General features: G+C 57.1%; 3 protein-coding genes across 5 annotated transcripts; all 3 read left to right on the forward strand.

Moving 5' to 3' along the window:
- The first annotated feature begins 6,122 nt into the window (after positions 1-6,122).
- LOC122184735 (N-alpha-acetyltransferase 38, NatC auxiliary subunit-like) lies at positions 6,123-7,966 on the forward strand. Its single transcript, XM_042879929.1, has 2 exons — positions 6,123-6,360; positions 6,558-7,966. Exons 1-2 carry the CDS (start codon positions 6,123-6,125, stop codon positions 6,665-6,667), a joined length of 348 nt encoding a protein of 115 aa, XP_042735863.1. The 3' UTR covers positions 6,668-7,966.
- Positions 7,967-8,243: 277 nt separating this feature from the next.
- On the forward strand, positions 8,244-13,484 carry SPACA6 (sperm acrosome associated 6). The gene is made up of 10 exons (XM_042879930.1): positions 8,244-8,309; positions 8,569-8,881; positions 9,362-9,436; positions 9,749-9,817; positions 10,066-10,089; positions 10,171-10,248; positions 10,389-10,492; positions 10,855-11,008; positions 11,329-11,482; positions 12,005-13,484. Exons 1-10 carry the CDS (start codon positions 8,244-8,246, stop codon positions 12,054-12,056), a joined length of 1,089 nt encoding a protein of 362 aa, XP_042735864.1. The 3' UTR covers positions 12,057-13,484.
- Positions 13,485-13,522: 38 nt separating this feature from the next.
- LOC122184698 (fibrinogen-like protein 1-like protein) lies at positions 13,523-15,366 on the forward strand. 3 transcript variants are annotated; one of them, XM_042879843.1, is made up of 3 exons: positions 13,523-13,662; positions 14,081-14,224; positions 14,341-15,366. In XM_042879843.1, the coding sequence occupies exons 1-3, from the start codon at positions 13,659-13,661 to the stop codon at positions 14,967-14,969; spliced, it is 777 nt and encodes a 258-aa protein (XP_042735777.1). In that variant the 5' UTR covers positions 13,523-13,658; the 3' UTR covers positions 14,970-15,366. The 3 variants fall into 3 exon arrangements, with proteins under 3 accessions (XP_042735777.1, XP_042735776.1, XP_042735778.1); XM_042879842.1 differs by having other exon boundaries at positions 13,524-13,662; positions 14,078-14,224; XM_042879844.1 differs by having other exon boundaries at positions 13,527-13,662; positions 14,078-14,206.
- Positions 15,367-16,695: the final 1,329 nt, after the last annotated feature.

Consider the following 16,695-nt stretch of genomic DNA (forward strand, 5'->3'; position numbering starts at 1 on the left):
ATGCACAAAAAGGGGCCAAAAAAGAGACCTAAAAGAGTCTATGGGCATTTAAGGTACAAAGGAAGGCTTAGAGGCGTAATGGAGCACAGATGCCTGCAGGCTGTCCTAAAGGCCTAGAGCTGCCCAGAAGGGTTAGAGGCCTTAAGGAGAAACAGCTTGGAGGGAGGCCAAGAGCCTTGCAGCTTAGCAGCCCTGAGGCCAAACTGAGGCATGGAGCCAAGAAGGAGGGAGTCTGGGAGATCAGAGGCCAAGGGGACCTGGGGGCTGAGCGCCCTGCAGCCCTGAGGTCTGGACACCTGCAGCCAGGAAGCCTGAAGGCCTAAAGGCTGGACAAGAGGTCTTGAGACAAGGGGCCAAGAGAGCTGGAGGGAGGGCAAGGGGCATCCAGGCACCAAGAAAGGTGCAGAGGTGTGCAGACCTAGACACCTGCGGGAGGGCTTGGAGACAAGGGGGTCCAGAGGAAGGCCAGAGGACTGAAGGCTTCCCTCCTGGGTGCTTAGTGCAGCTGTTGGTGCCTCTGCCAAGAGCCCAGATGGGAATTCCTGCAGTGCAACAGCATTGCTGGCACCAGGAGGCAAACGGCAGATGCCAAAGCAAGGCAGCCCTGCCATCAGGTTTCCACACCACAGTTTTCCAGATCACATTTAAACAAGAAAAACATCAGATCCCTTCCCAAGACCATGGCCACTTCCCCAAACTGCCTTTGGCTCCAATTAAACAGCAAAGCAAAGAAGCATTCATACCAATTAGTTCTCAATTGTACAAGTGTGTAATATTCTTTTGCAATTATCCAGTACTCTCTATGAAACAAATGCAGTGCACAAATGTAAAGTACAGATAAAGACTTTGCATTTCTTCTTCCCGTTCAGCTGACAACAGATGAATACAAAGGAAAACGAATAGACAGTGGGAGCAATGCATTTGAGTCAGCCACCAAACTGCTGAGCACCGCCTGCTCTCAGACATTGCCTCACTCCGCCGTTCAGCTTTCCCCAACACACAAGCTCTTCCAAAAACAAATTCTGACACCTCTTATGATTACATTTCTTTATGCCTGTGCCAAAAGGCTGCAGGAAACTAGCCTGTCAGCTCCCAGGAGCAGTCTGTTTGGCGTTGACAGAACACAGATCTCTGGCCATCTGAGGGCTGTTTCTGGCAGCACTGCAGTGCTGCATGCTGCTCCATCTCCTGCAGCACGGGGTGCAGCACAGCTCCCAGCATTCAGGGCTGCTGCTCCCTGTGGGCAGGGGCCACAGCTCCAGGGATGAAGGTGTCCTACCCACCAGCCTATTGCCCCTGCACCTCACCCCCCACACACTACAGCCCTGCACTGCAGGACATGGCTGGGCATTGGGCTCAGGCTGACGTGGTCATGGATCTGCACCATGGCACTGCCACTGCACAGGAGTTCTTGTCCATGGCATGGTCATTCTTAAAGCCCTCTTTACTTCTGTCTTTAACAGACTGGTTATCCTTGGGGTACTCAGCTTCTGAGCTGGCACACAGGGGTGGGAGCAGAGTAACTCCCTATGACTTGAGTGGAAAGAGTGAGCGACCTGCTGCTCCACCCATCTGTGGGGATGGATGGGAACAGGCAGAGGTGACGGCCAAGATACTCTCCACTGTTTACCAACAGTCCTGGTGAGCTGGGCATGTCCCGGGCAACTGGAGACTGCTAATGTGATGCCCATCTACAAGAAGGGTCAGAAGGACAATCTGGGGAACTATAGGCCCATCAGCCTGACCACGGTATAGGGAAGGTCATAGAGCAGATTGAGTGCAATCACACAGCATGTGCAGGACAATCAAACCTGTTTAATATCTTGAAGATCAGCACAAGGAGATTAAGTGCACTTGCAGTAAGTTTGCAGATGACATCAAGTTGGAAGGAAGCATTATCTGCCTGAGGGTAAGAAGGCCCCATGGAGGGATGTGGACAGGCTGATCAGTGGGCAGAGGCCAATGGGATGAGCTGCAACAGGACCAAGTGCCAGGTCCTGCACTTGGGTCACAACTGCCCCATGCAGTGCTATGGGCCTGGGGCAGAATGGCTGGAAAGATGCATGCAGGAAAAGCATGTGGGGGTGTGAGCTGATACCCACTGACCATGAGCCAGCAGCGTGCCCAGGGGGCCAAGAAGGCCAACGGCATCCTGGCTTGTGTCAGCAGTGCTGCAGCCAGCAGAGCAGGAGCTGCCCGTCCCTCTGTGCCGGCCCTGGTGAGGCTGCATTCAGTGCTGCGTTCAGTGCTGGGATCTCACTGCAAGAAAGACGTGGAGGCCCTGGACTGTGTTCAGAGAAGGAATGGAGCTGTGAGGGCTGTGGAGCACGCGTCTGATGGGAGCAGCTGGGGGAGCTGGGATGGGTCAGAGTGGGGCAGAGGAGGCTCAGGGGAGACCTCAGTGCTCCCTGCAGCTGCCTGAAAGCAGGTGGTGGGGAAGGGGGGAATGGGCCTCACCACCCCGAGTGAAGAATTTCCCCCTCACATCTAGCCTACGTCTTCCCTCTTTTAGTGGAGAGATCCCCCTTGCCTGTCACCACTGCTGTCCTCTCCCCACACTTCAGCCTTACACTGCCACAGGGCCTCACGCAGAGGCTATCCATCAGCTGCACAGCCGCTGGGGGATGGTGGGCATCCAAAGGGAAAGGCTGTAAGACACACACCTGTACCCAGAGCTGTGCGAGAGGAAACAAACCAACCTGGCAGACACGTGGCAGGTAGATCATGGCCTGACAACTGCTTTATGGATGCTGCTTCCCTGGAGAAACAGAGGTGGATGCTGCCAGCTCCCAGGGGACAGCCAGCAGAGGGCCAACTGTGACCTGGAGTGCCCCATCAGTGAGGGCACAGGGCAGGGATTCCTGCCAACAGGGAATAGGGGATAAGACTGCAGCATGCTTTCAGTTGTGTGCTCCTGCTTGCAGAATGCCCACCATTGCAATCGTGAATAAAATCTGCTTTTATCAGAGACACTGCCCTGATAAATTACTTCGATATTTCCAACAGTTTCAAACTAAAAGACGGGAGGTTGAGATGAGATGTAAGGAGGAAATTCTCCCAGAGGCAGTGAGGCACTGGCACTGCTGCCCAGGGTACTGAGTGCCCCATCCCTGGAAGTATCGCAGGCCACAAATGAGTACTTCCCCCCAAACCTGTTACTTGCCCCCAAAATCGTTATTTCCCCCAAAACCTCTTATTTCCATGATAACACATTATTCCCCTGCAAAAAGCACCCTTTTTTTCCCCAAAATACATATCTTTTCCCCCCAAAGAAGTGTTTTTCTCACTGAAATGTTTATCTATTCCCCAGAACATATCGTTTTCCCACAGCACGCCACTTTTCCCAAGACATGTTACTAGTGGATACAATGGGAGGGGATGGGACCACCAAATGCAGCAGAAGGGCAGAAGAACTGGGGGGCAAAGAAAGCAGTGCAGAGTTGAGGGAATGCTGACACAGGGGAGACTTAATGGGGGGCAGAAAGGAGAGCCTTTGCAGTGCCATTTTAGAACATACAGAAGAGCCATCACATCAGTTACCTTTGTTCCAGTGACCAGAATTAGCATATCCCCAACAGACACACACATCCCACAGAAAGGTGTTAATTCCTGGGAGGTACCAGGTTTTTAGAGGGTTGCCCACCGCTGTCGGACACCTCCACAGATGGGAACAATTTTAGTAGGGTCACGCCTGGCTTTTCATTATTCTGGGGGACTCTCCATCACATGCAATCCAGTTTGCAGCTCAGATTCTCTCCAGTGGGTTAGCTCTGATAGTATCTCAGCCTTCCCTTAGGCTCCCATCCTTAAGCTCTCAACCCTATCATCACCATCATTAATTTCCAGACGTTCACATTTTTTTTCTTAACATATAGGGCCACACCACGGCGTCTCCTTATTTGCCTATCTTTTTTCAAAAGTTGGTAATCGTCCATCACAGCACTTCAGCTGCACAAGTCATCCCAGCACGTTTCCGTGATGGCCACTAACAATAACTGACTGACAGCACAATGGCTTCCCGCTCCTCCTGTTAGTTACCTTTGCTGCTTGCATTAGTGTAAATGTCCCTCAGCTGGGCCACCTTTTGAGTGGCAGAAGGCCTAACACCTCTTGACCATACTCAGGTGTTTCCATAGTAACCAACCTCACACCAACTCTTGTGTTGATCGTGCAAAAAGGTGTGTGACCCTCCTCCTTCACCACCACACAAGACTGTGGGATCTTACCAGCACATTCCTTTCCCACAAGAGCAGGCATGTTACATACAGGCTCATTTCCAGTGACTCCAGTTTCACTCCCACACCTCTTCATATCTAGTTCAAAGCTCTATAAATTTTTTATAAAATTTATTTTATTTTGCCCCCTTTTGCCTTGCCCCCCACGGGGGGGTTGAGGACTCCTTTTGGTTTTGAGGCCGCCCAGAGGCATTGGTGGGATCTTGAGGGAGGTCCTGAGGTCCCTACTTTCCCCAGCATCACCAGAGGCCCTAATGCAGTCATGACGAAGCGGGAGGGGACAGGCGCAGCCTGGCAGCGTCACTGGGGCCGTGTTCTGCTGTAGGGTGAGGTGGGGGCACAGCAGTGTTGGAAATATCCAAATAATTTTCTAGGACGTTTTCTCTGATAGAGCAGATTTTATTTGCAGTCAATGGTGGCCTCCTGCAAGCAGGAGAGCCCCGAGAAAACAGTGTTCCATTTTTTATGCCCTATTGCCCGCCGCTGATCTCTTTCTCCCCTGGTCCTCACTGGCTGAGCACTGCAGGTTCACACTCTTTCGCGACGCTTCACCAATCATACAAACACCAAGTAGACACAAATCTTTGCCATCCAAACACAAGTGTCTTAATTGGTTAATTGACTTCTAACAATTGCTTTCTAAATAAACATTTGGTCATAACTTTTCGGATGGAGGGGACGGAGTCAACTACAGCTCCTTACAACGAGCCCGTCAGCGGGGGGGCTCAGATCTGGGGGTACCTGAACCCCTGCAGAGTTCCTAACGGCGCCACCTGCAGGAAACCTAAAAAGCAGTGAGACCACGGCAGGAGCTGCGCTAAGAGCCCCAAAACGGCCAGGCTAAACGAAGGGACTTCAAACAGGAGCGCCACCAAGCATGGCGTTCCCAGCCCCACCGAGCGATGGAGGTATTCCACAACGGCCGCGAGCCCCGGAGGTCCCTAAAAACAAAAGCAACACACCGGGACATCCAACAGATGGGCCGAGAACCCCCGATCCATACGGAGACTCCCTGCCGCTCGGTGAACCCCGGCAAAAAGACGCGGCCAAAGAGAGGGGGGAAAAAAAAGAACCGCCTCTCTGCCACCCGCTGCCACGGCAACACTGCCGGAAAGCAGCGCCGTTAACGACAACGCCGCCGGAAAGCGATGCCGTCTCCATGGCAACGCGGCTGGCAGCGCCCTTCCTGATTGGCTGACCCGAGAACCGCCTCCCCTCCTTCCCCCGGCGGCGCCACGGGGCATGCCGGGAAGCGCGGTTCTTCCGCCGCCGCGCGGGGGCTGCTGGGGAGCGGTGCGGTTCTATGGCGGAGCCGGCGGTGAGCGGGGAGGCCGTTCGGGGTGTTGTGGGGCGGGATGGGGGCGCCGGAGGCTGTAGGTCTGTAAGTTCCGCGGGGCTCTACGGGGTGGGGCCGCAGGCGGGTGCGGGCGGGCACGGGGCGGTCCGTGGGGTCGCGGAGCTGTAGAGGCGGAAGCGGTACGGGAGCTGCTGGGGTCCTGGGAGCTGTATGGGGGCTGCGGGGTCCCGTAGGTGATCCCGTAAGCTGTGCGGGTCCAGCAGGCAGTGCCGAGAGCTGCGGGCTGCTCGGCGGGCGCTCTGGGAGCACGGTAAGCGATCCTCCGGGTGAGCGTCTGGGTTGCGCTGTGGGGTGCTGGGAAGCGTAGGTGTGCTTTGAGGTCCTGGGAGCGACGGAGTGGGAACAAGGGCCCTGCGTGCGAGGTGCAGAGATGGAGGGGTGCTGCGGCAGCGGTGCGGGCGCTGCTGGGAGCCGCGGGCGTGGCTGTGGCAGTGCTGCAGGGGGCCGGCGAGGCACGGAGAAAGCGCGGGGTTCAGCAGGCGGTCCTGGGAGCCGCAGGGGCGCGGTGGGGTTGTGCGGGTGCTCATGGGATGCCTGGGGGGTTATGGGTGCTGCAGAGGTTCTATAGGAGGACCGTGTCCGACCCGGCTTCCCCCGTGCAGCCTCCCGGAGGGCCGCAGCCCCGCGCCCGGCGCCTGGCGGCGCTGCTGAACCGCAGCCTGCGGGTGCGCATGTCGGACGGGCGCACGCTGGTGGGAGCCTTCCTCTGCACCGACCGCGACGCCAACATCATCCTCGGCTCCGCGCAGGAGTTCCTCAAGGCTGCTGGTACAGGGCCACGGCGGGAAATGGGGCCGCAGGGGCAGTGGGGACTCGGGGTCGGATGGAGGTGAGGGGAGCGATGAAGTGGAGGCAGCGATGGGGAGGGCGGTTGGGGTACCGGGGGTGATGGGAGCGGGACCACGGGGAATGGTGGGGATGGGGACGTGGCGGTGAGGCTGACACGGTGCTGCTGTCCCCTGCAGATGCGTTCCCGGGCAGCGAGCCGCGTGTGCTGGGCCTGGCCATGGTGCCTGGGCACCACATCGTGTCCATCGAGGTGGAGCGCGACGCCGCCGCCGCCCTGTGCTCCTGACGGCCCCACCGTGGGACAGAGCCCTGAGTGTTGTGCACCTCTCATGTGCCCCAACGGGTGATGGATGCCTGCCATGCAAAATGACCGCCGGGACTGCGGTCCCCGCAGCCCCAGTAGAGCTCCCGTGGTGGTCACATGTCACCACGTGATGCCGTCATTCCAGTCCCCTGCAAAGCAGGACGCAGATGCCCCTTCCTCCCCCAAACACTCCGTTTTCAGCCTGAAACAGAGTTGTGCAGGTTAATGTTAATTTAATCTCGGGTGCAAAAGGTTTCAGTGGGCAAGAGGGAACACGCAGCAGTCCTGGTCCCACCTAACTGCGATAAAATGCCGCGGCCAAGGGGGGTCAGGGAGGAACAGGAACAAGGAAGGGGGTGCGCAGAGGGTCTGGGGTGGCCACAGGGTTCAGCACCATGGTAGGGAGGGGTGGGAGGGGGCCGCTGATGGCACCATCCCCCGGGGTTGCGGTGACACTGAGACGCAGCCCCCGACAAGTGGTGCACCCAGGGACCTGCAGCGGGAGTCAGGAACCCCAGGGTCGCCCTCCCCCCACAACAAGGCAGCCCCCGCAGCACTTCATGTAAGGGTTAGAAAAAGATGCAGAAATGATCATTTACAAAATAAAGATCCCCAAAATGCCCCTCCGGGATAGTTTCTGGTTGAAATCTGAGAAAGGTCTGTCAAAGCTCCCCCCGCCTCCAAGGTCCCTCTTAATGCTTTGTGGGTGAGGACGGGGGCAGAACGCACCCCAGAGCCTCCCTGTGTCGTGGGGGCATCAGGAACTTCTGCGATGAGTGGGAAGGGTTGAAGACCGATTTCTGTTAACAGCAGAAAGTCTGCGTGCTTATGAAGAGATAAAGCAACTTATTTATCACTTTATTTCACGCTTCGTTCAAATATTTGACTGAATCCTGAGTTCTGGAGCAGGTCAAACTGGGCCAGCAGTAAGCAGACAAGTACGGAATATTTTCCAGCAGATCGTAACGTGTGAACCACGGGAACGGCTGTGACCTGCTGGTAGGAAGAGCACACCAGACTCCAGTCAGAACATGAGAATCCGGCTCTGTCCAAGTCCCAGATGGTTGGCCAGCAGCCAGAAGGACTGAGCGCATGTGCGCAGGGTGACGCTGCCGGTCTGTTGAGAGCAAACACGTGGCTGAAGAATCTGATGCTGATCTGGTGAAAAGACTGCTAACGTGAGCCCATGTTTAAAGACACAACCACAAACACAGGGTTGCCCCAGTGACCCCTGCCAGGGCCCACAGATTGCACCTGCCATGTTAAAGCATCTCAACAACAGTGTTGGGAAGTGGCTGCTCCACATTTTCCCGCTGTTTCCGGGGCTTGTCTGTGTTCCCTCTCTCTCCATTACTGTTTTCCATTAGTGGGTTTCCATACCCACCTGTTTGTAGGTTGTTTTCAGGTTTCAGTGTTACGCATTCCTATGAAAACCGGGGTTGCTGTTCTGTCCCTCGGGATGGAACATTCCTCTGTGTTGCAGTCTCTGGGATTTGTGCTTCAGCACAAAATGTGGAACGTGAGCAGCTCGGTTCCAGGAGTGTTCCAACACTGCGCAATGAGCGCTGCCTCCAAACACAAAGCAATTCCTACCATTCCAGAGACCGAGCACTTCAGAAGTTATGTAGGTACCTTGCATACAGTTGGGCACCAAACCAAAAGTGAATCTTGTGTGGATTTCACCAGCTGGGATGGGGAGATCCAAGAGCCTGGGCTGAGGGTGCGCAAGGAATAAGCTTGTAGGGAATGGGGGGAGGTGGGTGGCAGTAATTAAGTGTCAAGAAAGAAGGTGTTTGGAGATATCAGTAATATCGGTGGGGACTGAAGGCAAAGAATGTGAGGAGATGAAAATGAGGAAGTGAGAGCTCCTCCATTTCCAAAAGCCACATGTCAGAGTGTCTCCATCCCCACGGGAGGTGACCCGGGCACCTGGGCCCCACCTCGGAACCCCCGTTGCCTGGGCACCCAGGCAGGCCGTGCTGTGCTCTGGGACCATGGAGCGGCGGTGGCTGCCCCTCCTGCTGCTCCTGGTGCCCTGGCTTCCGGGGCTGCACCCCTGCCTGCTCTGCTTTGGGCCCCCCATTCAGTGGGCCCGGCTCTGCCGTGAGATGGCCAGGAGCTCTCAGGACTCCCAGCACCAGCACTGCCTGGAGGCCCTTGCAGAGGCTGCTGTGCCACTTGCCCCCGTCACTGTGGGTGGGTGGTGGGACCCCAGGGATGCCCACCCCAATGGGACCCTCTGCCCCCGTCCTGACTGGCACCCGAGGGGCCACCATCTCAATGGGACACTCAGACGAGCATTCTGGGGGCCCTCAAGCATGCCACGGTCTCCCCAGTCTTGAGGTGGACTCCCCCAGGCACCCCTCAGACCCATCTGGCACTCTCCCAACTCTGATATGGATCCCGGGGATCTCTGGGAACACCAGACTTGCATGGAACACTGGATGGATCCCGGCCCTGGGCAGGGGTACAGTGTGGACTTGCAGCAACTCCCAGAGCTTCCCAAGATCTTGGGGGGTCTTCAGGGATGCCTGGCCATTCCCAGAACCCCTTTGCCCTGACCTGGACTCTGGGAATCAGCCCTGAGCCCTCCTCCAGTTCTTACTGGAACCCTCCAGCCCTGAGCCCTCCAGTCCTGACCGTATGATGGTCCCAGTGCCCTTGTTGTGGTCCCAGGAGCAGCGCAGAGCGAAGCACTGCGGAAGATCGTCATGGATGCCTTGCATTTACTGGAGAAGCAGAAGGACAAGAGTGAGCAGGGATGAGATGTATGGGAGGTTTGGGGCACAGGGGACGGGGCTCAGAGGACTTGGATGGGGATCCATGGAATATAGGATGTATGGATTTCAGGCGTGGTGTAAAGGCATATGTGGGGAATCCTGAGGGTAGACGGGTTTCAGGGTATGGAGTCTGGTGCTTTGGGGGATATTTAGGGGCATATGAAAGTCTGGGATCCAGGAGAGTTGCATGGGGAATGTGTGGGATGAGTGGGGACACGAGTCTTGACACTGGAAGATTTGGGGGTGGGAGCACTGTCTGACATGGACATCTGTGAGCCTCCAGAGCCTTTTGAGGTGTCTCTGCGGGAAGCCATCCAAATGATTTGGGTGAAGCTGAGCCAGCTGGAGCAAGGTATGGGGCCAGCAGGGACCCCCATCCAGGACTCCCCCCCCATGCGAACCGTGGGACTCCACCCCCCAGCTTCCCCATATGGGGCACACAGACACCCCTCTAGGTCTCCACCCTGGGCATCCCTTCCCTGGAGGCACCCCCAGGGACTCCATTCCAGGGCTGGACAGGGGCTGAGCCCTTACAGCTCGTCACAGGGATGAGGACCCCTCGCGATCCCCAGTTTAACGATGCTTCCTTCCCCCAACCAGCTCCTGCCTGCATCCCCCCCTGCGGTGAGTTCTCTCGTGTTTTGCCATCCCCCCGTCCCCAGGTTCCCCCCTACTCCCTGACGCTGCCAAGCACCTCCTTCCCAGGGCACCAGCCGGCCGCGCGCATCTTCCAGTGCTCAACCTGCCGCCTCGTGGACTGCCAGTTCCCTGTGGACTGCCCAGGTAGGGGGCAGGGGACCGGGACGTCGCTACCCAGGCCGCGTGTCTGCCCACGCCCGCCGCGAGCACCGGCGGTCGCGCAGCGGCGCGGCGGCTCCTGCAGGTGCATGAGCGCAGGTGAGCTCAGCTGGCAGTGCTCCCAGTTCAGGACTTGTGGGTCCACGAGGACGAAGCCATCACGCTGCACTGCGACGTGCCCTTCGCCGTCCCGCCGGAGCTGCAGGTTACGTGGATGTTCGCCAAGGACGTAAGCAGCAGGCGCGGGCAGTGCGCGCAGGCGCCAGGAGGGGCCCGGACGGGGGGCACGGCGCTGCCGGCTGCGGGGGGCGCTGCTTGTGATGAGATGAATGCGCGGGGCAGGAACAGCTGAGCACCCGCGCGAAGGGTGAGCACAGCACGAGCTGCTCACCGCGTGTGCGGCTTCTCGTGCGCTTCTGTGAAGAAGTGACCGTGCGCGTGTTGGCACGCGAGCAGCGCGCGTGGGACGTGAGGTGCGATGCCCGCGCAGGAGTGTGGGACACGAGGAGCACGTGAAGACACGAGGAGCACGCGTGTGACATGGGTGCCTTTGCGTGCACGCCCCGATGGGCCGGGTTCCCCACGCCCCAGATACGCACGCAGGACCTGGCGCTGTTTGAGGAGCTGCAGAGGGGCGTTGGGGAACCGCCCAGCCTGACCGTGCAGGACCCCACTCTGGGAACCGTCGCCTGTCGCCTGGGGGCCGCCTCTGAGACCCTGGCTCGCAAGTACTTCTACCTCAACGGTGCGCATGGATCGGAAGCCTCCAGGGCGGCGTGGGGTGCAGAGGGACACCGGGATCCCCGGGTGCACGGGGTGCGGGGAGGTGGGCTACGCGAGAGCAGAGTCTCTGCACGGCCGGGGCCCCGGTGAGAGGAGAGAGGGAAGCAGGTGTTCCCTGATCCCAGCTCCCCGTGGGGCAATGGGGTGTGTGGGGCTCCGGGGGCCACCAAGACTGTGCCAGAGCGGGGGTTGCAGGGGCTGAAGGGGCGGCAGGAGCTGAAGGTCTGCAGGGGTGCTGTGGCTCGTGGCAGGAGTTCCCACATGCCTGGCTGGGTCCTGCAGTGTCAGGGGGAAGCGTGGAGGCCGAGCAGGGGCTCCAGGCCCGGTTCAGAGCTGTGCTGCGCTGGCCCCAGGGCAGAGCCCCCCTGCACCTCACCACATCCCTGCAGCTGGGACTGGTCCTTGGCTTCGTCAGCCTCGTGCTGCTGCTGCTGCTGTGAGTGCTCGACCTGCTTCACTCGCCGTTCCCACTGTTGGGGTCCCTCACAGATCTGTATCAGGTTCCCAAGTCCCCTCTGAAGTCCCAGCACCTCAGGAATCCCTACAGATGTGAGGGGACCGGATGTCCCCCACAGCACAGACTGCAGTAACTCCCTGCCTGACAGAGCTCTTATTTTCCCCTGGGACTCCCTTCACACTCTGACCCATACTGAGGCTCCTCACTCACGCCCAGGACCTCTCCACAGCACCCTGCTTCCCCCAGACTCCTTAACTGCCCCTGTCACTTTTCCTCATTTTCCCCAGAATCTCTGTAGTTCCTCTAGGGCCCTGCTTACATGCAGGTGACTCAGTTGTCCCCATGACCTCAAGGCCCCATACTTTCTTTCACCCTTAGATCCTTTGGTTGCTCCCAGGACCCACAGCTGCCCCACAGCCCTCTTCCCTCACCTCCAACAGATGGGGATATGAGGTCTCTTTCCCCTCCTGCTCTCTCTCCATCCTTCTTACCTCCTCCTAGGTCTGTCTGGCGATGCTGCCGAAAATCTCCGGAGCCTCCCAGACCCCAGTGACTTCCAGGCACCCCATGGACCTGGACACCAGGGCCCCAATGGGAGCGTGGATTCATGTGGACTTACACCAGGATCTTTCCTCAAGGGCCGAAACATCAGCAGCTGCTCATCGTGCATTGTCTGTGGGGTGTAGCGGAGTCCTGGGTCCTTTCCCTGACTCTTTGCCTGTATGGAGTGGGGGAGAATTTGCCTTTGCTTTTGTTACAAATTATAATTGTACTGTCTTCCTTATTTCTGGGAGAGAGAAGGTATGGGATAGGAGGAGATGACTCAACCTCACAGAGGCAGGAGCTGCTGTGTGCAGCCCCAGGACAGCCGTGTGTCAGAGGGTCCAACACTGCGCAGCTAGGGAGCGCCTGTAGTCCCAGCTCACTGCTCAGGTACAAAGGCAGCAGCACAATTGTGACATGCTCTGAGAACACAGAGTGGCCCAGGACAGGGCTGCACCGCCACTGCTGCTGCTGCTGCCATGGAGCTTAATGCACTGCAGCTGTTCCCAAATAGAGCAAGTAAGTTGCATCTTGTCCTCCGCACTGAGATCTCTCTGCGCTGAGAAGCACCTGTGCAAAGGCATGTAGACATCCTTGAAGTGCAGGAGCTGGAATCCTAAACTGATTTGATATGTGCATGGGCTCCTTGTCTTCATGATAAACTGTCCCCACCTCAGAGCTGCCCCATGCACTCTCCTGGATGGTCACTCTGGAGCAGTGCTGCTTCACAAGGAGCTCAGATCAATAGGAAATCCACGGTGAGAATTCCTGCAGTACAAAGAGCAGGGAAAGCATGGGCTTGCTGGGAAAGAACTGAGCAAGGGAGATTCATCCTTGGTGGAAAGGATCAGGTCAGGAACACTTGAGCAAGCTGGATGTGGACAAGTTCCTGGGCGCTGAGGAATGCACCTGCAGCTGCTGGGGGGCTGGCGGGTGTCATGCGTTGCCACTCCCCATCAGCTTTGACTGACTGTGGCACCTGCGAGAAGTATCCAAAAACTGGAGGAAAGCAGACAGAAGGGGAAAAGGAGAAGGGCAACTACAGCACACCTCAGCCCCTGCCATAACTTACATGCAAATCATACCCCCTCTATGTACCCTCCAGTCTCCTCTGTGGCCTTCTAAGTGCTCTCAGATCTGTGTCCCACCCCATCCACCCCTGGATTCATCCAGTTCCCAGCACCTCAGATGCCCTCCATTCTCACCGTGACCACTCAAGGTCTCTCCAGTCCCCACTGTTTGCTCTCCCTGCTGGATGAGGACTGGCATCCAAGTGTTTGTTCAAAAGCAGCTCTTTGGAGCTCTCAGCTCCGCCGTTCCCAGCAGGAATTTCATCCAAGGAGCTGAGCACTCACAGCAGAGAGCATTCCAAGCACTCTTGCCGGCACAGGTGTTGTTTTCTTTGCAGCTGTGTGCCAGGCACCATGGTCACTTTCTTCTCGGGTCCTGTTTTATGAGGGCCAGAAGGGAACTCGCTCTGATTCCCACCCCCAGAAGAAAGGAGGCTGCGTGGGTCAGACGCTCTTACCCCGCCCACTGCAGAGGGCCCTACAAGTGCCTCCTACTGCAGCCCCACAGCTCTGCGTGTCAGAGGGAGCCCCGTGCCGCAGCCATGGGTGAGTGCAGGGCTGGGGAGGCTCCTTGCGGGGCACCGGGAGAGACTGAGCACTGCCCTGATGGGGATCAGGGGCATCAGCGCACGCAGAGGGCCGCGCTCCCCTGCACCCCTTCATGCCCACCCTGCTGGTGACCCCAGTTGGGTTCTGCTTTGGGGCCAGGAACGTTTTCCTGTGAAAGCTCGTCTCGGTCAGCTGTTGGTGCTGTGCTCCACCTGACCCTGCCTTGTGCGTGGCTTTGGGGACAGGGAAAGGGCAAGCTGCTCACCCCTTGGGCAGAGCAGCAGAGGCCTTCACTCCCCGTCTGGCACAGAGCACAGCAAACATTGTGTGTTCCTGTGTCTCACGTGAGTGCTGGAGCCAGGGGCTTTCCCACCTCATGTCTCAATGTTTTCACATCTTTTCCCTTTTCTAGTAGCCCAGTGCCTTCTACTCCTTGCTTTTGTGCTGGTCTTGGCTGTCCCAGGCCTCTCCGTGCCTGCAGAAATCCTAAACACTTTCAAGAAAACCTCCAACACTTTGGCAAACGCTCTGAAGAAAAACAGTAAGGAGCATTCCATGGGTACTGCAGTGCTCTCACCAACCCCATTGCCATTCCTTGGTCTGAGCCAACCAAGGAGTGCTCTCAGCATATCCTTGTGCCAGGTAAGATGTAAAACCACCTGTTTCCTGCCCCAGGTTGGCCCGAGGACTGCAGTGAGATCCCTCCTGGCAGCCACAGCGGCGTCTACATCATCCAGCCCTCAGGGCTCCACCCCATCATGGTGTACTGCGAGATGAACGTGACGGACGGGAGCTGGACGGTCATCCAGAGGAACAGCCACAACACAGACATCACCTGGGCCGAGTCCTGGAGCACCTACAAGTACGGCTTTGGGAACGTGCGCGGCGACTACTGGCTGGGCACCGAGTACATCCACCAGATCGCCAAGCAGAAGGTCTACCAGGTCAGGTTCGTCATCCACGATGCCTCCAACAACGTCAGGTTTGCAGACTACAACCTCTTCAGTCTGGACGATGAGGCCCAGGGCTACCGGCTGCGGCTGGGCTCCTACACGGGCACAGCGGGGGATGCCATGGACTCGGACAATCCCAGTAACATGCACAACAACATGAAATTCTCCACCAAAGATCGGGATCAGGACACTTCAAGGAAGAACTGTGCATCCCGCTCTGGGGGCGGGTGGTGGTACTCAGCGTGTTATTCCGTGCGGCTGAATTTCAAGGGCGGCCTGACGTGGGGCAGCCTGTGCAAAGGGGACTGCAAATCCTCCCTCGTCCTCATCAGACCAGCTCCGTACAGATAGTGTCCCTTCCTCAGCAGACGCAGCCAGGTCAGGGCTCTGCCGCACCGCTCGTTGCTGGCTGGGATTCTGGGTGTGAGTGGGGTGTTCCTTTATACCAAGAGCTGTTTTCCTTTCCTCTTTTCCTGGATATCAGCTGATGAATGTCTGTGGCCCATCACCTGTGGTGGGTTTTTAGGACCATCATTAGAACAAGACGTTGTAAACGTTTTGGTATTCCTGTCCCAGCAAGGGCTCATTCTTTCTGCTCTGCGGTTACAGCTGAAGGCCACAGACTTCAGCAGAGAAATCTCATTCATTGCCAGCTAACCCAACCTGAGCTGCTCCACACCCGGGCAGAACGCACAGATGCTGCAGCCGGTGCTCATCCTGCAGAATAAAACTGCTTTCAGAACCAGCACAGACGTGTGGAAATGTCCTTCATCTGCTGCCTGCTATTAGCCAGGAGCAGACCTGAGGCTCCTGTTTCAGAAATCAGAGGGGAATATTTTTGACGAAACAAATGGGGAATTAATGAGAAAACTTGCACTTAAAGAAGGGGGTTGGGTTTCAAAGTGTGGATCTTTCCAAAAGGGAACGCAGAACCATGCAGCTTAAAGCGAGCTGAGAACGATGGCGCGTTTCCCCCGCTCCCCCCCCCTCCTTCCTGCCTGACCGTTGCACCGTCAGCCTTTTCCCGGCAGGGGTGACCGCAATCCGGGCTGTTTCCAGCCCAGCTGATGGAGAAACCGGCGCTGCGCTCAGCGGCAGCTGTGCCAGCAGCGGACTGAGGGCGGTGCCGAACGCTGTCTGATTTAAGCGAGATTCCGGGACGCCTAACACCGAGCTCAGAACTAAATTACTATCCGATATGGCTACAGCCAGTCATCGTACCCTACAATCAGTAAACAGACCAGAGTCCTCCCACTCCCCTGTACCAAAACAGAACGTATGGCTGCTTCTCCCCTTGAGTAAGGGAGACTCTCAAGGTCACACCTGCTGCAGGAATTCTTTGTCACGCAATCCCAGAATCGCAGGGGCTGGGAGGGACCTCTGGGGCTCCCCCGGTCCAAATCCCTCGAAGCAATTCCCTGCAGTACGTTGCTCAATGCATTCCTGTTGTTCTCTCACAGATAGAGCAACTCCACTGCCTCGGTTCATAATGGCGTTGCCTTTATGGACCCTGTCCCCCGGGTCCTCCAGTTTAAAGCCTGCCACGCTGGGTTGGCCAGCCTGCTGCCGTGGATTGCCCGGCCCCTTCTGGACAGGTGGATCCCACCCCTCCCAGGCAGGTTGTAATCTTCACAAAAAGTCCCATTGTTGCAAAAACCAAAACCCTCACACCAACACCAGCCGCGCAGCCAGATGATGTGCATTACACATCTATTTCAGGCTTCTCTCTTTCTTTCAGCTGACAAAACTGAGAAGATAATGTGGGCTCTAACATTTTCCAATTGTGCTCACAGGGCTTTATAGTCTTTGATTCTGCCCATGTTCTGTCTTCCACTGTTGTTTGTGCCCACAGAAAAGAGCAGCAGCAGATAGCAGTCTTTGCAGCATCTCCTTACACTTGCTGCAGCAATTTCTTGTGCCTTGGTGTTAAGAGGCTCTGCCAAAACAAATGCTTAGTAAGTGACTAACGGTTGAGCTGTGTGTCTTTGCTAAGGTTATGTCTTAGATTGATTGTGAGTATATCATCCCTCAGACAGAAACCACTGACTAACGCAGGGTTCCTTGCCTCCATGGTTCA

This window comes from Lagopus leucura, unplaced genomic scaffold (assembly GCF_019238085.1).
Source record: "Lagopus leucura isolate 7727_CA_CO unplaced genomic scaffold, USGS_WTPT01 Super-Scaffold_100024, whole genome shotgun sequence".
Classification (NCBI taxonomy): Eukaryota; Metazoa; Chordata; class Aves; order Galliformes; family Phasianidae; genus Lagopus; species Lagopus leucura.

Excerpts from the sequence above, each read along its gene's own strand:
- LOC122184698 (XM_042879842.1), top strand. Across the intron at positions 14,225-14,340 it reads CAGTAAGGAGCATTCCATGG|GTTGGCCCGAGGACTGCAGT; the intron begins GTACTGCAGTGC and ends TTCCTGCCCCAG.
- SPACA6 (XM_042879930.1), top strand. The coding sequence starts at position 8,244 with ATGAGCGCTGCCTCCAAACACAAAGCAATTCCTACCATTCCAGAGACC. Across the intron at positions 8,310-8,568 it reads CCGAGCACTTCAGAAGTTAT|CCACATGTCAGAGTGTCTCC; the intron begins GTAGGTACCTTG and ends CATTTCCAAAAG. Across the intron at positions 10,090-10,170 it reads TGCCTGCATCCCCCCCTGCG|GGCACCAGCCGGCCGCGCGC; the intron begins GTGAGTTCTCTC and ends CCTCCTTCCCAG.
- LOC122184735 (XM_042879929.1), top strand. The coding sequence starts at position 6,123 with ATGCCTGGGGGGTTATGGGTGCTGCAGAGGTTCTATAGGAGGACCGTG. Across the intron at positions 6,361-6,557 it reads GGAGTTCCTCAAGGCTGCTG|ATGCGTTCCCGGGCAGCGAG; the intron begins GTACAGGGCCAC and ends TGTCCCCTGCAG.